Source organism: Cryptomeria japonica, unplaced genomic scaffold (genome assembly GCF_030272615.1).
Source record: "Cryptomeria japonica unplaced genomic scaffold, Sugi_1.0 HiC_scaffold_44, whole genome shotgun sequence".
Classification (NCBI taxonomy): Eukaryota; Viridiplantae; Streptophyta; class Pinopsida; order Cupressales; family Cupressaceae; genus Cryptomeria; species Cryptomeria japonica.
In genome coordinates this window covers 350,907-376,686 of record NW_026728866.1, presented here as the reverse complement: position 1 = coordinate 376,686, position 25,780 = coordinate 350,907, and the positions used below count along the sequence as shown (strand labels likewise).

Below are 25,780 nucleotides of genomic sequence, written 5' to 3'. Positions count from 1 at the left end.
TTCCCCAAGCGCTGTAACTTTCCTAAACTGGGAGTTTTTTGGAGAAATAAGGTTGTTCTTAGGGTTTATTACATATGAAAGTGAAGGGAGATATTTGATCGGTTACTCTACCCCACAACTTCTTGCAATAGATGTGGTGCTACCCATACAAAGATGCAACTTTTGCCACTATGCAAAAAGTTAGTTTTGAAAGGAGCTATCATGTCTAAGAAGGTAGTTTCTATCCTTGGTTAGGTCCCCAACCCATTAAAAGTAGAAAAACTATACATCCCATATTCCATTTTCCCCTTCAAAATTCTCCCCAAAAATAACCTACGAGTTCACATTACAAAGAGTTGGCTTAAGCTCCACTATCCAAGGCACACTTTGCTTGTTGAGATTAAAGAGATGGCTTAATTCTTTGGAAAAGGTAGTTATACAATCAATTACACATTACACACTCAAAGAAATTGCACTTGTTAAGACACTTGGCACATGATGATTCACACATCTACACCTTGGTAATCTTAAAGAGGCAAATCTCATAATGATTCCATTGTTGCAAAGATAACTTTCTAATGGGAGGTGACAAGAACATAATGGAACCTACCTCCTATGAGAAATGGGAAAAGAATAGAGGGCTATGGATGGAGATTATTGATGGGGTCCTTGTTTCATATCTTGAGAGGCTTCATGGCAATGATCTGAAAGTGACAGAGGATTTTGTGAATGGTTTGGAGAAAGGCATCCTCACGATGTTTGGAGTGGAGTTTAGAAATGATGAAACCTTTGTTGCAGAGATATCTTCTTTGCAGATGGAAGGCAACAATTTCTATAGAGAAATGAAGGCGGTGAAAGAAGCCATTGCGGCTTTCTTTGACAAAGATAGCGAGAGGAAATGGGTGAAAAATATGAAGGATGGCGACTATAACAAGAAGGACCTGAAATTACTTTGGGCGGAGATGGCCGCAGTGATTATGAGGTACATTACTCTTGATGGATGTTATGCCAGCATTTTCTCTTACCACTTTATTATATTAAACCATTTAGGGCACAACAAAAGAATTTCTTTGTCTTTCTATCTATTATCTTCTCTTGAAAATAGCTTGGTGAATCATGCCAAAAATGGTGATAACCCTGTTCTGCATGAGTGATGCAAAGGCTCATGTCCATGACTAAAATCATCCCTTCATATCAGGTTAAAACACATATAAATTTCTTTTGTAGCAACACTCACCTAAACACACCTCAAACACATAGGTTTTCTCAAACCACTAGGCTACACAAACCACCAAAAGTAAACATCAACTTCACAAACTCAATCCAATCCTTGGAATACATTTCATTAGGCTAATTACATATGTCTAAGGACAAATTGAGACTCAAAAACACACAGACTTCGCCAAACCCTTATACCCTACTCACACAAACCACTTCCCTATGAGGATGCAACTTGTCCATAAACTCATGTCACAATGCCAAACTCTACAAGTCAATACCTTTAGACACTTTGGGATTATAATTTTCACATTAAAAGATGACACATGGCCACCAAGAACATAAAAAAATCATATAACAGTTTTTTGCAACATTCTCGTAGCAGTAGTGACCGGAACTCACATAGACATGGTAGTTTTTAGAAATTGACTCATTTGACCCCTAAAATCATAAGATGAATTTTTCTGATAATAAGGAATTTTGTTCACAACATCATAATATATCCATACAACAAGTTTCAAGTCCTTATTCTACCATACATAGTTGTACCAACACATTTTCTAACTACAAATCTGATAAACCATTTTCTGAACAAGCTGCTTTCACAAAAATGATCATAACTTGCTCTTTTTTAGATTAAATTCCATCAGAATTGAAAAAACTAAAAGTAGACTCAATTTTATTTCCATAAATGTGACATTTTAACAATAATCCTTCCATAAAAAATATTACAAAGCTTTGTAACACACAGGAATCAGATTTTTACCAAACTGTACCATTGTCAAATAAGCATTTTGACATCATTTTGCACATGCCAACCTTAACTTAAGACCCTGAAACCAAAAAAAAATGAAAATAATTGCTATTTTCCTCCATTCCACCAAATATTATCCTTTGATCAACGTGAAATGGAGGTTTATTACATTTTCAAAGTCATGGTTTACCCTACCTAGGGTTTTTAACAGTTTTTACAAAATTTGGTATATCTCTTCCAAAACTTAATGAAAAGAAATGAAACCAAAACCAAAATATTGTCGATTCACCCCAATATCATTATCAAGTGATCTCAAATGCTAATTAATAAGTTTCCAAGAAGAAAAAACAACTGATATTAGACTGTCACATTGAGAATACTCAGAAAATTGCAGGAAACCTCAAAGTTTTATTGATTTTCTTCTTTCAATACACACCAACCCCTCATGATCTTACCATCCCTGGTTTTATAAGCCTTTTACAACCTCTTTTGATAGCTATAAATAATACCCAAACCCCAAATTACAAGATTCGGGGCCACCAAATATGAAGAAGTCTAAAACTAGAAAAATTGGGAAACCAAGGGAAAGTAGAAGGAAATAAAGCTAGAAATCCCCATTAACATTGAACAGGGGGAACAGGGGGATACCCAAAATATTCTTATTTGGGTACTCTCCTTAGCAGCACTGTCAAAAGCCAGGAGAATTTCTTTCTTTGGGTCAGTAAGAAGATTAATTTGTTAAAGGATGGAATTAAAGATATCATTAAGAATTTCACTGAGACGCCCATGGAAAGAAAGACAGATAAACTTCTCTGAATGACACAGGAACACAAAGAAGATGTAAAGACCATGAAAACAGATCAAGAATCGAGGACTCGTCAGTTGGAGATTAGCTTATAAGAAATTAAGGGTAATCTGAAGAACCTAGTGGATATCAGCAGGGAAGCCATGAATAACAGTGTTCGGGGTCTTTAAAAGGTAAATGAGATGATAGCGGATCAAAGAGCTTAGTCCAACACAAGCATTCCATCCTTTTACATCAAACAGAAGAAGAGAATCCAGGAACCAAACTTGCAGGGTACGAGACTTCAAACCACCACACGTCCCTATACAAGGACTAGAAGCAAGAACCAGGAGAATAATACCTCCAAGGTTCATCATGGATGAGCTTGAGGACATCAATAAGAGGGTGAATCAAAAGATATCAGAGATGAAGTAATCTCTGGTTGAGTGAGTTTTAGGTTTTTTCTTGTTCTATTCTTTTTGTGTTGTTGTGTGGGCTTGGCCACTATTTTTGTGGTTCTTATGTCATTGGTTAAAAACTGGTTAGCGACTTCTTATTTTTTTGTGCTCTTTAAATTTGGATTTTGGGTTCCTATAAAACCCATTTACTCAATCAAAAAAATCCATCTATAACATTCACAAGATAAGATGCCACTTGTAGTTATAGGGACAACCTCACCTTATAACTATTTATATAGCAACAATAGGATTATATTTTAATTATAAATTGTCAATAAGTTAAATTAACTCGCATAATTGTCCTATGTGTGGACATTACAAGTCCCAAAAAAATTTCTCATCTATAACTATTCAATCTAGTTAGAATATGTATCAAATTGATGTGAAAAGTGTCTTCTTGAATGCGAATGTGGATGAAAAATTATATATGGTGTAGCCTCAATTTTTTAAAGTTATTAGATGTGAACATCTAGTTTGCCAATCAATTTGGCCTCCTAGGTTATTTCCTAAGAGTTGAGTTTTGATAATTTTATTTGAGCATCTTTACAATTCAAATTATATACACCATCAATCTTTTGGAGCATTTTGGAATTGCAAATTGTAACTCATATTCTCCAAGTATTGAGATTGAGTTGAACCTGTAAAAATAGGTTACAACTCCCTTATCAGTCAAGAGCAGCAAGCACAACCTCAAAGGTCATTTTCATTTTGCTGGAATGAAGTTGTCCTTCCTAAAGATGGATGCTTTGCTTGGAGGATTCTAACAAATGACAAATTAGTCAAACTTGGGATTGTTGATCCGTTTTGGTGTGTTTTTTGTGGGTAGGCTCAAGAGGGTGTGGATCACCTTCTATTACAATGTTCCTTTGCACAGTCCTGTTGGGCTCACATCGTTAATAAATTGAATTGGTTTTCTCTCTTATCAGGGAATCTCTAGGATATATTCACAAATTGGCCTTCACTCTATCATCAATCATTTTTTTCTTACATTTGGAAATTCATCCCTCCTATGATCACTTAGTGGGAAAGAAACAAGAGGATCTTTAGAAAGGAACCGTCAAGCTTATCTCGAGTCTTGCTAAAAATCAAAACTTCTATTTTAGAAGTAGTACATGCATATGTAGAAAAATCCAAATCAATCAACTCTTCATTTTCAGATTGGGATTAAAAAATCCTTCAATCCTAGGAACACATTAATCTCCCTTTTACAAAATGGCTTAATGCCTTCAAATATGATTTATAATGACCTCAAATGGTCCCTTGGACCTTATACAACCTTAACACAACATTGAAAACAAAAAATAAAATAAAAAATTTCATGATGCTTTTCAAGGCCTAGGTGTTGCTGAACCAATGAGGGGCTAATCATGCTCACCATGGAATATGCTAAGGAGCTTGGGGTTAAACCCTCACGACCGGTTAAACCCCCCAAATCTCCCTCCAACAATGTTGTTCATTATGTGTCGGATACGAAGATGGACGAAGAAGATTCTGGTATGGCTATGGAAGGGTGAGAACTCAATGTCTCGGATGATTTGATATACCGTCCCTCTCAGGAGGAATGCCCCCAATGAAATATTACACCTGGCACTGGAAGAAACAGAAGAAAAAAACACCCCATATGGGCTGCCAATAAGTATAAAAACCCAAACCCCAAATTGCAAGATTTGGGGCTGCTGAATACGAAGAAGTCTAAAACTAGAAAAATTGGGGAAACCAACGAAAAGTAGAAGGAAATAAAGTTGGAAATCCCCATTGACATTGAACAAGGGGAATGGGGGGTACCCAAAAAGATTCTAATTTTTTTACTCTCCTTAGCAGTGCTGTCAAAAGCCAGGAGAATTGCTTTCTTTGGGTCAGTAAGGAGATTAATTTGTTAAAGGATGGAATTAAAGATATCATTAATACTTTCACCGAGACGCCCATGGAAAGCAAGATGGATAAACTTCTCTGAATGACACAGGAACTCACAGAAGATGTAAAGACCATGAAAATAGATCAGGAATCAAGGATTGGTCAATTGGAGATTATCTTGAAAGAAATTAAGGGTAATCTGAAGAACCTAGTGGATATTAGCGCTCGGGGTCTTAAAAAGGTAAATGTGATGATAGCGGATCAAAGAGCTCAGTCCATCACAAGCATTCCCTCCTCTGTCATCAAATAGAAGAAGAAAATCCAGGAACCAAACTTGCAGGGTACGAGACTTCAAACCACCACAGGTCCCTATACAAGGACTAGAAGTAGGAACCAGGAGAATAATACGTCCAGGTTTATCATGGATGAGCTCGAGGACATCAATAAGAGGGTGATTCGAAAGAATTCGGAGATGAAGTAATCTCTAGTCTAGTGAGTTTTAGGTTTTTTCTTGTTCTATTTTGTTTTTTGTTGTGTGGGCTTGGCCACTGTTTTCATGGTTGTTATGTCATTTGTTACAGACTGGTTAGCGACTTCTTGTTTTTGTTGTGCTCTTTAACTTTGGGTTTCGGGTCCCTGTAAAACACATTTATCTCAATCAAAAAAAATACATCTATAACATTCACAAGATAAGATGCCACTCATAGTTATAGGGACAACCTCACCTTATAACTATCTATATAGCAACAATATTAGTATATTTTAATTATAAATTGTCAATAATTTAAATTAACTCGCATAATTGTCCTATGTGTGGACATTACAAGTCCCAACAAATTTTCTCATCTATAACTATTCAATCTAGTTAGAATATGTATCAAATTGATGTGAAAACTGTCTTCTTGAATGAGAACTTGGATGAAAAATTATATATGGTGTAGCCTCAATTTTTGTAAGTTATTAGGTGTGAACATCTAGTTTGCCAGCCTATTAGGCCTCCTACATTATTTCCTAAGAGTTGAGTTTTGATAATTTGATTTTAGCATCTTTACAATTCAAATTATATACGCCATCAATCTTTTGGAGCATTTTGGAATTGCAAATCGTAACTCATATTCTCCAAGTATTGAGATTGAGTTGAAGCTGGAAAAATATGTTACAACTCCCTTATCAGTCAAGAGCAGCAAGCACAACCTCAAAGGTCATTTTCATTTTGCTGGAATGAAGTTGTCCTTCCTAAAGATGGATGCTTTTCTTGGAGGATTCTAACAAATGACAAATTAGTCAAACTTGGGATTGTTGATCCTTTTTGGTGTGTTCTTTGTGGGTAGGCTCAAGAGGGTGTGGATCACCTTCTATTACAATGTTCCTTTGCACAGTCCTGTTGGGCTCACATCATTAATAAATTGAATTGGTTTTCTCCCTTATCAGGGAGTCTCTGGGATATATTCACAAATTGGCCTTCACTCTATCATCAATCATTTTTTTCTTGCATTTGGAAATTCATCCCTCCTATGATCACTTAGTGGGAAAGAAACGAGAGGATCTTTAGAAAGGAACCTTCAAGCTTATCTCCGGTCTTGCAGAAAATTAAAACTTCTATTTTAGAAGTAGTAAATGCATATGTAGCAAAATCCAAATCAATCAACTCTGCATTTTCAAATTGGGATTAAAAAATCCTTCAATCCTAGGAACACATTAATCTCCCTTTTACAAAATGGCTTAATGCCTTAAAATATGATTTATAATGACCTCAAATGGTCCCTTGGACCTTATAGAACCTTAACACAACATTGAAAACAAAAAAGAACATAAAAAATTTCATGAGGCCTTTCAAGGCCTAGGTGTTGTTGCACCAATGAGGGGCTAATCATGCTCATCACGGAATATGCTAAGGATCTTGGGGTTAAACCCTCACGACCGGTTAAACCCCCCAAATCTCCCTCGAACAATGTTGTTCATTATGTGTCGGATACGAAGATGGACGAAGAAGATTCTGGTATGGCTATGGACTGGTGAGAACTCAATGTCTCGGATGATTCGATATACCGTCCCTCTCAGGAGGAAGGCCCCCAATGAAATATTACACCTGGCACTGGAAGAAACAGAAGAAAAAAACACCCCAGATGGGCTGCCAGTATGTATAAAAACCCAAACCCCAAATTACAAGATTTGGGGCTGCCGAATACGAAGAAGTCTAAAACTAGAAAAATTGGGGAAACCAAGGGAAAGTGGAAGGAAATAAAGTTGGAAATCCCCATTGATGTTGAACAAGGGGAACGGGGGGTACCCAAAAAGATTCCAATTTTTGTACTCTCCTTAGCAGTGCTGTCAAAAGCCAGGAGAATTGCTTTCTTTGGGTCAGTAAGGAGATTAATTTGTTAAAGGATGGAATTAAAGATATCATTAATACTTTCACCGAGACGCCCATGGAAAGCAAGATGGATAAACTTCTCTGAATGACACAGGAACTCACAGAAGATGTAAAGACCATGAAAATAGATCAGGAATCAAGGATTGGTCAATTGGAGATTATCTTGAAAGAAATTAAGTGTAATCTGAAGAACCTGGTGGATATTAGCAAGGAAGATATAAATAATAGTGCTCAAGGTCTTAAAAAGGTAAATGTGATGATAGCGGATCAAAGAGCTCAGTCCACCACAAGCATTCCCTCCTCTGTCATCAAACAGAAGAAGAAAATCCAGGAACCAAACTTCCAGGGTACGAGACTTCAAACCACCACAGGTCCCTATATAAGGACTAGAAGTAGGAACCAGGAGAATAATACGTCCAGGTTTATCATGGATGAGCTCGAGGACATCAATAAGAGGGTGATTCAAAAGAATTCAGAGATGAAGTAATCTCTAGTCGAGTGAGTTTTAGGTTTTTTCTTGTTCTATTTTGTTTTCTGTTGTGTGGGCTTGGCCACTGTTTTCATGGTTGTTATGTCGTTTGTTACAGACTGGTTAGCGACTTCTTGTTTTTTTTGTGCTCTTTAACTTTGGGTTTCGGGTCCTTGTAAAACCCATTTATCTCAATCAAAAAAAATACATCTATAACATTCACAAGATAAGATGCCACTCATAGTTATAGGGACAACCTCACCTTATAACTATTTATATAGCAACAATATTAGTATATTTTAATTATAAATTGTCAATAATTTAAATTAACTCGCATAATTGTCCTATGTGTGGACATTACAAGTCCCAACAAATTTTCTCATCTATAACTATTCAATCTAGTTAGAATATGTATCAAATTGATGTAGCCTCAATGTCTTCTTGAATGAGAAATTGGATGAAAAATTATATATGGTGTAGCCTCAATTTTTTTAAGTTATTAGATGTGAACATCTAGTTTACCAGTCAATTTGGCCTCCTACATTATTTCCTAAGAGTTGAGTTTTGACAATTTGATTTTAGCATCTTTACAATTCAAATTATATATGCCATCAATCTTTTGGAACATTTTAGAATTGCAAATTGTAACTCATATTCTCCAAGTATTGAGATTGAGTTGAAGTTGTCAACTTCTGATTAATCATTGTCAGTCAATGAATCGCACTATAGACAACTGATGAGTATATTTAGACTACATCTTTACTTTCTTGTTATCTATCTCTCCCATTCTTTGTCAAATATAAAACTCTCATTGGATATTTGCAAAAGATGTTTTGCAATATGTCCAAAGTACTCTTGACTTTGGCATACTCTATCAAAGAATAAAAAAATGTTTTGACTGGGTAGGCAAACTGTAAATTATATATGGTGTAGCCTCAATTTTTTTAAGTTATTAGATGTGAACATCTAGTTTACCAGTCAATTTGGCCTCCTACATTATTTCCTAAGAGTTGAGTTTTGACAATTTGATTTTAGCATCTTTACAATTCAAATTATATATGCCATCAATCTTTTGGAGCATTTTAGAATTGCAAATTGTAACTCATATTCTCCAAGTATTGAGATTGAGTTGAAGTTGTCAACTTCTGATTAATCATTGTCAGTCAATGAATCGCACTATGGACAACTGATGAGTATATTTAGACTACATCTTTACTTTCTTGTTATCTATCTCTCCCATTCTTTGTCAAAAATAAAACTCTCATTGGATATTTGCAAAAGATGTTTTGCAAATAGCGGACATTCTACACTACGTGACTATAGCGGACATTCTACACTACGTGACTATCATCTCATGATAACAATCAATGTCAATTAAAATTACTTTGTATTTGACTTGCGGGCATATGATAAAAATGTCTTCCACCAGAATATTTTTCAAACAAATTAAATGCTTTTGTGAGTTGGTGAGTATGAAGATGTAGAAGGATTGTCATTGACAAAATTGCGCAGTCAAACCATATAATTATTACGAATGAAACGGTCCAGCCATGTTGGATTTCCACTGTTTTTGACAGGACTTGTTCAAAGACTCTTATGGAAACGGTCCATTATAGTATATTATATCCTTCCAAATTTTAATTTGCCTTCACCGGAAAATAGCGGAGCGATGACAATTAAACAATAATTGGTCGACAAATTTATTTGAAGTTTTCAAATACAGGATTTTGTTGACAAAACCACCAAGGACAATATAAAATTTGGATAAATATGCATAGTCAATTCTTGATACTATCCATATGGATAGATGCGCGTGAACTTTTCTATTTTTATTTCAAACACAATATCTATAATTAGACTTAAGGGGGTGCGGGTGGGATTAGCGCACAGTAAACGTTACATACGAGTTGTGCATGTAAGCTAATTAAAGAGTTCTAACTTAGCATCTACCTCGTAATTTTAGTTAAAGTCTTTCACATCTTCATAAATTTCATGCATCTCATGCATAATTTCTGCTCCTGTGATCTATATATCATTTGTAATTCATACAAATAATGTAAATGAAGATGATTGCATTCATTCAGTTTTGATTTTCTTCTCTATTTTGCTTGCAAGTTTTGCTTCTCTCTTTTCTGCTAGATCTATTTTATTTTGCAGGGATAGCTGCAAAATTCTACATTATCCACATGTCAGAGCCATCCCCTCAACCATTTATCCACATGTTTTAACTTTGTTTTGACACCTTTTCCCTATTGCTATTGATGTCTTTCCTTTGGACATCTTTTTACTATATTTGCACTTCATGCAGATGATGAATAATTTGTGTCAAAAAATGCAACTCAAAACAAATCATTTGAGTAACAAAAGAGTATAACGGTTTGCAGTGAAGTCACAATGAAATGGCAGATTATATGGATTAAAGGAAGGTAGTAAACATGCCGCCAGATTTTCTTCCCATATTTTGTCTCTTTACCTTTCATTAAGTTAATTTAGGCTAAGTAAATAAATCTATATGATCAAATAATGATAAAAATGTATAAAACGATTAATGTTTTTTTTTTTCTTTTAAATTAAATGGAGGGATAATAATTTTTATTTTTAGATATAATGATGAAGAGAATTTTTTATGTAACTAAATTTAAAATTATTATGTGTAAATAATTCAAGATTTTACAAGTTAATTAAGGATTCTTTTATAAATTTATAATTCCTTGCACATCAATTTTGTATGTTATCTGATCTTTTTTATAATTGGCAAATTTAGATTAGTTGAGTGTGTGCATTGGAGAACTAATTTATCTTGAGTTTAATTTTTGTTTATCATTAGGACGTGTTATTTAAAAATAAATTGGAGAAATTATTGGAGTATAAGGGCTAAGTTCTTCTAAGTTGACCATTTTAAATATATTGGCTCTCAAAATTGTATACCTTGCAACTTTAAATAATGCACACAAGACCTAGACCTAGGGATATATATGTTGAGCTAGAATATATGGGTAAGAATCATCATTAGACAATAAAGAGTTAGAGGCCAACAAATAGGAACGAGTTTCTACCTTGCACTTTTGGCTTTATACTTGACTAAGGTGGTTATCTTAGAGGTAAAAACAAATGAGAAATGAAAACAGCATGCCTTCAAAAAAACCATAAGTAAACCCGAAGTATTTTATGCTCAGACTATAAAGCACAATTCACAAAGGAAGTGATGCAACTTAGGAGTAGATATTTTTCTTTCAAGAAAATTTTATCTAAATTAGACAAATTTAATAATAACAAGGATTTTTGGCCCTTTTCGTTGTAATGGCATAATTCATTTGGCCTCAAAATATGCTAGAAATTATTAGTATGTTAGATTTAAAAAAATTAATCTTCAAACCCTTATAATTTTTCCCTTTGGTGTCTAATAAGATAAAATAAAGGATAAATTTAACTTTTTCAATCACTCTAATCTCAAAAGTAAGCTTATATTTTCTCGGGTTGAGGGTTTTGATTATTTTGAGACCTTTGCTCCTATAGCCAAGATGGATTCCACTCATCATGAACTTTTCATTGTTCCATATTAGGGTTGGTTAGTGTATCAATTGGAGGTGAAGAGTACTTTCCTACATGGTGATCTTCAGGGGGAGACATGTATAAAGGAGTCTTTGGGCTTTGTGTGGGATTCTTATCTTGTTTTTAGAATACATTATTCATTATATGGTCTCAAACAATCTAATAGAGCTTGGTATGTGAAGATAGACAGTTTCTTGCTTGCTTCCAGATTTACTAGGTGTCACTCTAATCCCACAATTTACATTCAAAGGCATGGGTAAAACTTCTCATTCTTGTTCTCTATGTGGATGACTTGATTCTCACATAGAGTTCTCTTATCATGATTGAAGATACTTAACAAGATTTGATGGAGTTTTTTGACATGTCCGACCTTTGTCTATTGCATTACTTCCTTGGTCTCCAAGTTCATCAATCTTCTGCAAGTATTTCTACCTTCCAATAGAAGTATGCTCTTGATTTTCTTCAAAGATTTTGGATGGTTTATTGCAAGCCAATCCCTACTCCATTTTCAGTTAGGTATTGTGTTGTCTACCAGTTGTACTAGTCCATCAATTGATGCTACATTGTATCAGCAGTTGGTTGACAACCTTTTGTACTTAACACATTTAATGTAGGTAGGAACAATGTAATGTGCAAGGGACTGAGTGATACCCCTAATGTGTAAGGAACGCATGGTAAAAGATGTCATGTGAGATGCATGATGTCTCCAATGTGAAAAATGTATGAATATAAATCCAAGAATGGAATAAAGAGGAAGACATGATGCCCCTAAATGTAAGGATGTGACCTTGAATATGAAACTAGAGGGAAGGTATGATTTTTCCCCGATGAATGGATTAATGCCAAAGATATGTCAAGTGGAATGCAAATGGTATAAAGGATACACTTATACAGAATAGTGATATAATAAAGTAGGGTCAATAAGTGACTCTACAAGTTGAATGTATCAATATAGAATAAAAATGTAAATTATAAATAATCTTGGTATAGAGATGTAGGACCGATTTAAGTGACTTTATAAGTGATATCAATATGGGATTAGTATTCAAGCTCTAAAAAACATGATTTAACAATGTAGGGTCAAAGCCTACAAACTAATCAATAATGGGAAGGTGTAGGCCTTGTAGTAAAATGGGATACATAGAATATATAGGTGAATCAACGCAAACATGAACTATGATAAGGAAATATAATAAAATATAGTGGTAATTTAGTGATAATATATGTAAAAACCAAGAGTGGATATAAAAATTTTAAGGTGAAAATGTGTGACCAACCTAGCTGGTGGATAAAGGCAAGAGGGAAATGTCTACAAATTAAATATATGGAAAAATATGTGAATAAGAAAAAATTCAAAGAAACTTTTTAGCCAAAATCAGTCCCCCTAAGACACCTCAACTGGGGAAGACCAAGTGTGTGAAAAAATATAGAAAGTGAAATGGGCATTAAAGCACAATAAACCTATGGTAAGTAAGAAAAGTCTAAAATGAAAAAGTAAATAGGAAAAATAAAAAAGATATAAAGGTAGAAAGGAAATGTAAGTGATAGGTATATATGGATATAAGCTTAAGTGATGCTCATAATGCTTATAATCCATTAAAAAACAATTTGGGTGCCCCCTTTAACACAATTTATGTTGTCTCATCTTATAGATCATCTTTATATGGCCAACAAAATCATCTATTTCGTCAATTCATGTTCCTAATATTATTCTTGTTTTTGTCATTTCCTTATAACCCATTCATACTTATTAACACGTGGTTATGGTGGAATTTTCACCATTTGATGCTCTACAACTTTCTTTTCTTTCAACTTATTATTTTGCACACGGAACTTGAGTATTTCTTATATTGAGTCTTCCTTTTTTTTGGTATATGGTGTACAATTTTAGGCCCTTATTACTTTGTTTGTTGTTTCATCGTTTATTTCCTTTGTAAAACTTGAAACATAGCCTATGCCAAAATGGGAGCTTTAGAGCAAGGTATGGACATCCATCAAAATTAAGGGGTGTTATTTTTAGTTGACTAGAAAATTGCACTTGTTAAGACACTTGGCACATGATGATTCACACATCTACACCTTGGCAATCTTAAAGAGGCAAATCTCACCATTACAAGGACATGACCCACTAGTTTACCACACTTGATCTCGCGAGAAACTTAATAACATTCATTTAAGTATCACATTATGAACATATTTCCACAACATAAATGAGGTATTTCCACTCCAAATCGACAACATCTTTTCCTTACTATGTTCACATGGGGTCTATGGTTAGTCTTTGAATTCCATGGCCCACGGAATAAATTTCTGCACACTACACAAACCGTTAATGTATCCAAAATAATAATAACACAAATTTAATCATTGCATTCACATTAACAATAAATATAGTGCAATCCTTTCCCCAAGTACAAAATTCAAGCATCCAAATTAACTGTGGTGATCATAACTGATCATGCACAAGATCGTTGCCTAAAATTTTATAAAGCAATCAAAGAAGTACTTGATATTCTACATCGTATTCGGAAAATGCACGAAATCGATTAAATATTATTTCATGAAGCAAGCATAACAATTTAATAATCCTCATGGTATTGGAAACATGGATATAATTATGACAATCTAATTCCATAATTAACTGTAATCATCCTAATGATTCGCATTGCAGTGTAAACATGAGCCTACTCATCAAGGATTGCTAAGTCTTATAAGGTCCATAGGTGAAATAATAATAGATTCATTCTATTTACAATCATCATCATAAAAATTAACTATCTCATTTCTTCAAGCGTTCAAGACTCAACATCAAAATTATTATCTAGGTAATTGAACCTTCATTTGGCCTTCACGATGCTTGTTCTCTTAACACCATCATAAGGTATCCTTCCTAATCACATCATCATATCAATTTTTGATGAGGGTATAAGGACTTTCTAAGAAGAATAATCTGTCTAATAGCGAATTGTAGCAGAGCTCATTTTAACTATGTAAGATTTCATCAAAGGTTGTTTCAAGTGTATATGATCATATGATTTAGCTATCTTATCCTGCAATTACAATTAGAATCCAAATCTGACAAGATTCCAATCTCTAGGTATGATACTCAAATACAATGTCCAAAAGTATCACTTAAATGAAGGTATGTAGTGTTTAAGGAAATCTTGTGAGAGGAATCGCAATGTGGAAGTTAAATATATGATGAGAGAATGCAAAAAACGGAAAGAAATGTACCCTAAGTCCATTAAAAGAGAATGGTAAGGTAGACTTCAATCCCAAAATGTGTCTGAAATCAAAATATACTTTTAGACAAAATCCAAGGAGATGGAATAGTGGTTAAGATTAATGAAGCTTTCAGGAAGGTGGAGATTTATTGGAGAGTTGTGTTGAAAACCCTTTCATGGAGTTATCAAAGTGGTTTAGAATAAAGGAAAGAAATAGCTTATGAACACACGAAAAAACCAGCACAAAAGGTGAGAAAAGATTGGAAAACGAATGCTAAAGAAATAGACATCATTGATATTCAACAAGGAGAATTTGTGTTCAACGTAGGAGGCAAAAAAATGGTGATAGATTCCTAATCAAGAAGGCAAATGGAAAATGTCTAAGAGAGACGGAGAGGGAAGCAAGAAAGAAACACATTGTATCCAAAATGAGCATGGAATCTTTGTTTTGAGATACACAAAATATCATAGAGGATTAGGCTAAGGAACATTTTCCACTTACCCTCTTCATTTTATGTATAAGTATTCAGGGTAACAATTTTGCATATGAAAAATCATTATTTTGTCTATTTTCATTTTCTTATTTTTGATATTATTTTGCAAGTATTGTAGGTTGTGTATTTCTTATATGTTTTCCTTCATAGATTCCATACTACTAGGTTTGGATTTTAACCTCGTATATGTGAAGAATAGACTTAATAATAATGTCTTTATGAAGTTACTTGCAACATATATAACATTCAATGGGGTGGATAAAGGTAACCCTGGGTCAGCTGGCTGAGGGGGAGTTGCTTGTGACCATGATGGTAGGCTTGTTTCAGTAGGGGTGCTTCAGTAGGGGCAATCCCACTGGGCGCCTAGACAAACCACCATATCGAAGCTAAAGCTTCTTACACTGGGTTACATATGGTGATCAAAGAAGGGTTCAAAAAAGTCTGGCTCGAGAGTGATTCTCTAAATATCATCAGGTGTGTTAGTGAGCAAAGTGAGCCCAACTGGACCATAATTCAATTAATTCAAGTTTGCCATATCATGATTAATAAAATTGATGATTTCATGATCTCCCATGTTTATCGGGAAGGTAATAGGCCAGTGGACCACCTGGCTAACATAGGTGTGGATTATGTGGACATGCGATGGTGGACGGGAAAGGAAACTTTCCTGATACAATTGTGCCAACTGACGAGAAAGGACACTGAATGCATTGGCCAATCATATCTCTTTAATAATTTTAGAATGCCAAATGAATTAAATCTTTCATGGGATTTTCGTTCAAATTCCAAAGCCAAGTTTTCTATATCCTTGTTTTGTATCTAGTTTTTCATTGCTTGGCTTTGGTTGGGTTTCCATTGTTGCAAAGATAACTTTCTAATGGGAGGTGACAAGAACATAATGGAACCTACCTCCTATGAGAGATGGGAAAAGAACAGAGGGCTATGGATGGAGATTACTGATGGGGTCCTTGTTTCATATCTTGAGAGGCTTCATGGCAATGATCCGAAAGTGACAGAGGATTTTGTGAATGGTTTGGAGAAAGGCATCCTCACGACGTTTGGAGTGGAGTTTAGAATTGATGAAACCTTCGTCATGGAGATATCTTCTTTGCAGATGGAAGGCAACAATTTCTATAGAGAAAGGAAGGTGGTGAAAGAAGCCATTGCGGCTTTCGTTGACAAAGATAGCGAGAGGAAATGGGTGAAAAATATGAAGGACGGCGACTATAACAGGAAGGAACTAAAATTACTTTGGGCGGAGATGGCCGCAGTGATTATGAGGTACATTACTCTTGATAGACGCTATGCCAATATTATCTCTTACCACTTTATGATATTAAACCATTTAGGGCACAACAAAAGAATTTCTTTGTCTTTCTATCTGTTATCTTCTCTTGAAAATAGCTTGGTGAATCATGCCAAAAATGGTGATAACCCTGTTCTGCATGAGTGATGCAAAGGCTCGTGTCCATGACTAAAATCATCCCTCCATATCAGGTTCAGACACACATCAATTTCTTTTGTAGCAACACTCACCTAAACACACCTCAAATACATAGGTTTTCTCAAACCAATAGGCTACACAAACCACAATGCCAAACTCTACACGTCAACACCTTTAGACACTTTGGAATTATAATTTTGATATTAAAAGACCACACATAGTCACCATTCACATAAAAAAATCATGAAGTAGTTTTTTGCAACCTTCTTGTAGTGGTAGTGACAGGAACTCACGTAGACATGGCGGTTTCTAGAAATTGACTCATTTGAGATGAATTTTTCTAGTAAGAAGGAATTTTGTTCACAACATCATAATATATCCGTACACCAAGTGTCAGGTCATTATTTGACTATACATATCTATACCAACACATTTTCTAACTATAGATCTGGTAAACCATTTTCTGAACAGGCTGCTTTCACAAAAATGATCATAACTTGCTCATTTTTACATTAAATTCCATCAGAATTGAAAAAAATGAAAGTAGACTCAATTTTATTTCCATAAATGTGACATTTTAACAATAATCCTTCCATAAAAAATATAACAAAGATTTGTAACACACAGGAATTAGAGTTTTACCAGTATGTACCATTGTCAAATAAGCATTTTGACATCATTTTGCATGTGCCAACCTTAACTTGAGACCCTGAAACCAAAACTTAAACCCCCCACATCTTCGTCCAACAATGATGTTCATTATGTGTAAGATATCGAGATGGACAAATAAGAGTCTGGTATGGCTATGGACTGGTGGGAACTCAATGTCTCGGATGATTCCATATGTCATCCCTCTTCGTAGGAGGGCCCCCAATGAAATATTACACCTACCACTGGAAGAAGCAAAAGAAAAAAACACCCCAGAAGGGCTGCCTGTAAGTATAAAAACCCAAATTACAAGATTCGGGGCCACCAAATACGAAGAAGTCCAAAACTGGAAAAATTGGGGAAACCAAGGGAAAGCAGAAGGAAATAAAGCTGGAAATCCCCATTAACACTGAACAAGGGGAACAGGGGGAACAGGGGGATACCCAAAAAGATTCTTATTTTGGTACTCTCCTTAACAGCGCTGTCAAAAGCTAGGAGAATTGCTTTCTTTGGGTCAGTAAGGAGATTAATTTGTTAAAGAATGGAATTAAAGATATCATTAACAATTTCACTGAGACGCCCATGGAAAGCAGGACGAATAAACTTCTCTGAATGACACAGGAACTCATAGAAGATGTAAAGACCATGAAAACAGATCAGGAATCAAGGATTGGTCAGTTGGAGATTAGCTTATAACAAATTAAGGGTAATCTGAAGAACCTAGTGGATATCAGCAGGGAAGCCATGAATAACAGTGTTCGGGGTCTTTAAAAGGTAAATGAGATGATAGCGGATCAAAGAGCTTAGTCCAACACAAGCATTCCATCCTTTTACATCAAACAGAAGAAGAGAATCCAGGAACCAAACTTGCAGGGTACGAGACTTCAAACCACCACAGGTCCCTATACAAGGACTAGAAGCAGGAACCAGGAGAATAATACCTCCAGGTTCATCATGGATGAGCTCGAGGACATCAATAAGAGGGTGACTCAAAAGAATTCGAAGATGAAGTAATCTCTGGTCGAGTGAGTAACTTTAAGTTTTTTCTTGTTCTATTTTTTTTTTTGTTGTGTAGGTTTGGCCACTGTTTCCATGGTTGTTATGTCATTCATTACAGACTAGTTAGTGACTTCTTATGTTTGTTGTGCTCTTTAACTTTGGGTTTCGGGTCCCTGTAAAACCCGTTTATCTCAATCAAAAAAAATCCATCTATAACATTCACAAGATAAGATACCACTCGTAGTTATACGAACAACCTCACCTTATAACTATTTATATAGCAACAATAGGATTATATTTTAATTATAAATTATCAATAAGTTAAATTAACTCGAATAATTGTCCTATGTGTGGACATTACAAGTCCCAAAAAAAATTCTCATCTATAACTATTCAATCTAGTTAGAATATGTATCAAATTGATGCGAAAACTGTCTTCTTGAATGAGAACTTGGATGAAAAATTATATATGGTGTAGCCTCAATTTTTGTAAGTTATTAGGTGTGAACATGTAGTTTGCCAACAAATTACGGCTCCTACATTATTTCCTAAGAGTTGAGTTTTGATAATATGATTTTAGCATCTTTACAATTCAAATTATATACGCCATAAATCTTTTGGAGCATTTTGGAATTGCAAATAGTAACTCATATTCTCCAAGTATTGAGATTGAGTTGAAGCTATAAAAATAGGTTACAACTCCCTTATCAGTCAAGAGCAGCAAGCACAACCTCAAAGGTCATTTTCATTCTGCTGGAATGAAGTTGACCTTTCTAAAGATGGATGCTTTGCTTGGAGGATTCTAACAAAAGACAAATTAATCAAACTTGGGATTGTTGATCCTTTTTGGTGTGTTCTTTGTGGATAGGCTCAAGAGGATGTGGATCACCTTCTATTACAATGTTCCTTTGCACAGTCCTGTTGGGCTCACATCATTAATAAAATGAATTGGATTTATCCCTTATCAGAGAATCTCTGGGATATATTCACAAATTGGCCTTCACTCTATCATCAATCATTTTTTTCTTGCATCTGGAAATTCATCCCTCCTAGGATCACCTAGTGGGAAAGAAACAAGAGGATCTTTAGATAGGAACCTTCAAGCTTATCTCGGGTCTTGCAGAAAATTGAAACTTCTATTTCAGAAGTAGTAAATGCATATGTAGCAAAATCCAAATCAATCAACTCTTCGTTTTCAGATTGGGATTAAAAAATCCTTCAATCCTGGGAACACATTAATCTCCCTTTTACGGAAAGCTCTTTCCAACCCCCCAAAAGAACAATAGATAGATTAAAAATCAATTGGATTCGTCCTCTGAAAGGTAAGTTAAAGTTAAACTTTAATGGGGCAACCAAACACAATGCACGCAAAGCAGGTGGTGGGTGTGTAATTAGGGATCATAAAGGAAATATTCTTGTAGCTTCAGTACTTCCATTCCTGGATGGTTATAATAATATGGCAGAAGCACATGCCCTTCTCCAAGGTCTCTTGTTGACTAAATCCTTTCAAATTTCAAACATCTTAATTGAGGGTGACTCTTTGCATTATCAATTCTCGTAGAAAGAGAATCTTGCACAATTGGAGCATTCAATATGTGTTGCAACAAGTCTGGCTGACCGTATGTTAATATGTATAAACGTAGATAGACGTTGACCATATGTTAATATGTATAAAATTACGAATGAAACCGTATGGGCTGCAAGACAGACATGTTACATTTCCACTTGCCCTTGACTGGACTTGGTAAAAGACTCTTATGCAAGATGGTCCATTATTTTATTGTTTTAATTAAACCGAAGACAGTGGAGGGATGATAATTCAACAATAATTGGTTGACAAAATTTATTTCATTTTCTAATTTGAACTTTTCAATCACGGGATTTGTTTGACAAAACCACCAAGGACAATATAAAATTTGGATAAATATGCATAGTAAATTCTCGATACTATCCATATGGATAGATACGCGTGAACTGTTCTTATTCTATTTCAAAGACAATATCTATAAATAAGTGCAACGATTGCAAATACATCACAAAACATTCATTCGAAGAAGAATTAGACTGGTTAATCACATTCAGTATGGAGAAATTATTTCTTCTGATTTCATGCCTGCTGATGTTTACACATCAATTCTGTTCAGAAGCAGCAACATCTAATCCGGGTGGGTAAAAACTTTGGAATCAATATAGTTGTTTCTTAGCATAGGATTGTTTTTGACATTGACGATTCTGTGTGCAACTGCAGAGTACCCATATTCGTTTATGACAGCAGATGCTCAAAAGGCAGCTTCAAGATCATATGATTACATTGTGGTTGGAGGAGGTACAGCGGGATGTCCCCTGGCAGCAACTCTCTCACAGCACTACTCTGTTTTAGTATTGGAGAGGGGAGACTCTCCTTACGGAATTCCCGATGTGGAGGATTTCAGAGGGTCTCCCACAACTAATCCCAAAGTAGCGCAGGGGTTTGTCTCAGAAGATGGAGTGCAGTTGGTACGGGCGAGAGTTTTAGGAGGCGGATCAGCCATCAACGGTGGAGTCTACAGCAGGGCGAGCACTGAATATATTCGGAAAATAAAGTGGGATGAGAAACTTGTATATGAGTCATATGAATGGGTAGAACGGTTGAATGCCTTCCAACAATACAAGCTTTCTACTTGGAATTCTGCTACCAAGGATGGGCTTCTTCAAGCTGGAGTTCTTCCTTACAACGGCCACACTTTCGATCATTTGGTTGGCACCAAGATCAGTGGCTCAATCTTTGACGAGAATGGAAAGAGACATACAGCCGCAGATCTACTCCAGTATGCAAATCCAGAAAATATTGTAGTTCTTCTCAATGCTACTGCCAGCAGAATACTCTTCAGTTTGGGATCAGGTACCAATTCATATTTTGCTTTCAGAATTCCCCTACCCTACTTTACTTTGATGAGTATTCCTTTTATTCTTTTACAAAATATTCAGAAATATATTTCATATATCCATCTATGTGTATGCATGTAATATTATCAACAATCTATATTGCAGGAAAGCCAAAGGCTAGCGGAGTGGAGTTCAGAAGCAATAATGATGGTCTCATTTATCAAATTTCACTTAACCAATTGTCAATCAATAGTGAGGTGATTTTGTCAGCAGGAAGCATAGGTAGCACTCAACTTCTCCTCTTAAGCGGAATTGGTCCAAAAAGACAACTCAAAGAAATGAATATTCCTGCTCTTTTAGATTCACCTTTTGTAGGTAAACAAGTTCAAGATAATCCTAGTGCAGCCTTTACTATAGTATCCTCGAAACCACTTGAAGATTCTTATTCACAATTAGCGGGCATTTTAGGCAATTCCCAAAATTACATCGAAAGTGGTAGCCTTGTCCAACGGAATAATGGTACAAATACACAATATTTAGGTGTTCTTGATATTAAGTTGGCATTTCCCTTATCAAGGGGTGATCTTTGGCTTAAAAGCGTAGACCCTCGAGATAACCCCTATGTTCGTTACAACTACTATTCACACTCTCTTGATCTACAAAGATGTGTGAAAGGTATAAAAGTAATGGTTAATCTGAGTATGTCATCTTCTATCCAAGAGTTTGCATTTACTGATAGTGGAAATTCCAAAACACTCCAATTCCTTGGAATAGCATTACCAAAGAATCAATCAAATGATGATGCCTTGGCGAAGCTTTGCAAAGAGGCACTAGGGACATTTAACCATTATCATGGAGGTTGTCAAGCTGGTTTAGTGGTTAATGAAAGGTATCTGGTGAAAGGTGTTGATAATCTCAGAGTTGTGGATGGCTCAATTTATAAGGATTCCCCTGGTACCAACCCACAAGCCACAACCATGATGCTTGGAAGGTATTTATTTTTATTAAAAATTTTATTGCATTATTTCTTTTTCGATTCTCACAAAATATAACATTAACAATACATTTTGATCATGCAATATGTGCAGGTATATGGGAATTCATATCCTTCAAGAACGCACAATCTCTTAAAAATATGAGAAGACCATGTTGAAATAATTGGCACGCTTGTTGTGCTCACATTCATTTATCATAGAACTAAATAATACCAAACATGGTAATGTTTTTGATAAAGTGTGAAATTGTAAATAATTCAATTTTACCTCTCATTTCCTATCAATATAAATATTTTCCAAGATAGCACATTGTTATGAAATTTACAAGAATAAATTTAATTTGAGCTTTGATTAACTTTCATACAAAAGTGCACTTTCTTTTTTAATTGAATTGATATTATAACAAAAATACATGTTCCAAGGTTTTATGAATAAAGGAATGCATAATTTTTCTTATAATTTATTGTTATATGATGATGTAAATGTAGAAGTGTTTAATTTGGTATTTACTTTTTACACTATATAGTACTTCTTTTTTTGTTTTGTTGGCTTAATTATAAGTTATGGTGAGATGTATGTTTTTTAAGAAAATCATGTTAAATAAATTTACGAAATGAACATGTGAAAAGGATAAAATTATTACAATATCACTTCTTGGCCAAAATGTTTGTGCATAACATAACTAAAATGAATTGTACAATAGTATGATCACAAATTCTGCATACCCATGCCATTTGTCATTTAGTTTTATGCCTATTTTGAACAAATATATTAATTCAAATACCCAATCGCAAATGACACAATAGTGTGTGAATTTGGGCTCATTTTACTAGCCTCATGACCTATTTGTAAACACAAATATCTATATAAACCTAGCATTAAATAATATATTGACAATAGACACACCACTAAATTCATTTTACCTACATTGTTATCTCACTTCTCTAAACATATACCTCCATTTCGGTTCTTTCTACCTAGATCTAACTTATATTCTATATCAAGGCAACTACATAATTGTAAACTTGTCTCTTTCCAATTTGAATTTAAAATTTCATATTTTTGGTACATCAACCTCCTTTGTCCATGTAAAAGTAAAGATCTACGCTAGAAGCATTTATGAAAGAATTGTCAACTTCACAAGCTAAAAGTGATATTTATATTTTAAATTTCAAATTAACTTGAAATAATGAAGAAATTTTAACGTAAGTTATGTTTATAATTTTTATTTTTATAAATATTAACATGATATATTTTTTAAGAAATTTTAGAATAAAATTTGAATGCTTAATTACACACACACACACACACACACACACACACAGATATATATATATATATATATATATATATATATAACACACACACACACACACAGATATATATATATATATATATATATATATATATATATATATATATATATATATATATATATATATATATATATATATATATATATATATGGGTCAATGGAACGTCACAAAAAAAGGAGAAACACATTTTCAAGGAAGAGTATCCCAATACTTATAATTGGATCGCAATGGTGTTCCACATAGTAAATTTAATATTTTCCTCTTGGGAATAGTTTATAAGGTTACAAGTCCATGCAAAAAAAATTATTTTTTTGGCAACTATATTATAGATGGATTTAGTTTGATGGAGATTGACTCTTTCATCCAACTTGTCTTTGATAGAGGTAGGTCGTTTACAATAGTTTCTTCATTTCTTAATGCCACGGATACGGATAAAATATGTTCCATTCGATAGTGCTATCTTTAATGCTCTATCTAAACTAAATTGGTGAAGGTTGTTCCATTCGATAGTGCTTATGAAGTTTGGAAATGATTGAAAAACATAGGTATGAAGGAAATTATAGAGATAAACTAGCTAACATGCAGACTGCAATATGAGAACTTAAGGATGAAAGAAGGTGAAGACATAACAAGTTATTTTCAGAATGTTGACGGTGTAGTGAATGACATCAAAGATCTTAGCGACACCTTGGATGATAAGGATATGATGGAAAATATTATGAGGACTTTACTAGAGTGTTACAATGACAAGATTTCTTCCATTGAAGAAACTTATGATCCCTCCAAGTTCACCAGGGAATGATTGTATGGCACCATGACTACATTCGGGATGAGGAAGTTTGGCAAAGACAAAGCAATAACTGAGATAGCCTTTGAAACCCCAAAAGATATGGATGAAAATTCAGATGATGCGATCCTAGATGAAATGGAAGCAAAAATTTGTAAGAAAGGTAAAGAGAGGAACCAACAAGTATAAAGGTGTGTTACCTATTAAATTTTTTAAGTGTGGAAAGATTGGTCATTATGCATCTAGATGTCCAAACAGAGGAACAACACAAAAGTTTAAAGAAAATAAAGAAAATTCAATAAGAAATCCTATTATGTTAAAGATGATGTTGGTATTTCCGATGATGAGTCAGAAGTGTTGGCATTGGATTGTCATTGATGTGAATAGATATAGTAGTGGGTGGAGATGTAGGAGGATTAGTGCCCCAGAGGAAGATTAGATTCATTGAGATGGTGGTGTATCATACTAGCAATTAGTTGAGTAGATTTGATTGTACATGTGCTAGTTGTACAAGCATGTAGCTAGTAAAGGCATTTAGTCTAAGGCCACAAAGAAGACAATTGGGAGTTTTCTTGGTCGTGGAATTAGACAAAGAAGACATGGGTCATAAAGTGGTGAAGGCATTGGACAAACTGGCCTAGCTCAGAAAAAGTGTAGTTGCAGTAATACATAATACATCGTGTTAGTGACACAATGTTACAGGGATAGTATAATACATCATATTATCACTATCATTGCTTTGTGGTCAAAACTCCACATTGACCAAAGGTAGTTGGGTATGTGCAAGTTCATGGTGGGCCAAACATGCCCTTAAGTGGCAATGAAAAAAACAAAACAGAGTTAGGCAACTTGACATAAAAATTTGAATAAGCTACCAACATTATTTCAAAAATATGTAAGAATAGAATTTGTATCAAATTCAATCTGGTTTCTAATCTAATAGTTCTTTTAAAAAAAATTAAAAATCTATTTGAATAAAATTTGAAATTTCAATGCAGCAGTACATAAATTTGAAGGAAAACGTAAGAAGCGAGTGTCTGTCAGACCATCCTAATCACAATCAAATCATAAAAATATTTTATAATATTTTAGTATAAGTAGGAGACTCATGTCTGGATGTGATACATAATTTTTTGTATTTTTTTTTATATAAATAATTAATTATGATTTTTTTAATATAACTTTTTAAAAACATAAAACACTCGTATGTTTGAGCACCATAACTTGGTCAAAACTTTATGAAATTCAATTTTTCTTTTTTCTAATCCTATAATATATAAAGAATAGAATGTGACGCATGTTTCTGATTCAAAAAATGTGATACCGTTAGAAATTTATAGATATTTTTCAATCGACCTATCAATCAGAACTTTAGTAAGAATATCACCACTTTTTGGCCCCTCGTGGTCCTACACATACCCAGTTGTGAAACTGTGACAAGAGATAAGAAAAGTGCATAACAAACTATGTTTGGGATTACCGCTATTTCACAGGTCAATGTTTTCAGCTAACCAAGCTAGCTGCGAAACTGCAACATGAGAAAGTAGAAGTGCATAACACGTGGAG

General features: G+C 34.4%; 1 protein-coding gene across 1 annotated transcript; it reads left to right on the top strand.

The window, feature by feature from the left end:
• Positions 1-16,058: 16,058 nt before the first annotated feature.
• LOC131862534 (protein HOTHEAD-like) lies at positions 16,059-22,247 on the top strand. Its single transcript, XM_059215008.1, has 6 exons — positions 16,059-16,441; positions 18,328-18,347; positions 20,396-20,416; positions 20,500-21,132; positions 21,282-22,107; positions 22,205-22,247. Exons 1-6 carry the CDS (start codon positions 16,059-16,061, stop codon positions 22,245-22,247), a joined length of 1,926 nt encoding a protein of 641 aa, XP_059070991.1.
• Positions 22,248-25,780: the final 3,533 nt, after the last annotated feature.

Bases quoted from the DNA above. Each gene is read 5' to 3' on its own strand.
- LOC131862534 (XM_059215008.1), top strand. From the start codon at position 16,059: ATGGAACCTACCTCCTATGAGAGATGGGAAAAGAACAGAGGGCTATGG. The intron at 18,348-20,395 runs GTTGTTATGTCA...AATTCTGTTCAG, and splicing joins GTTTGGCCACTGTTTCCATG to AAGCAGCAACATCTAATCCG. The intron at 21,133-21,281 runs GTACCAATTCAT...TCTATATTGCAG, and splicing joins ACTCTTCAGTTTGGGATCAG to GAAAGCCAAAGGCTAGCGGA.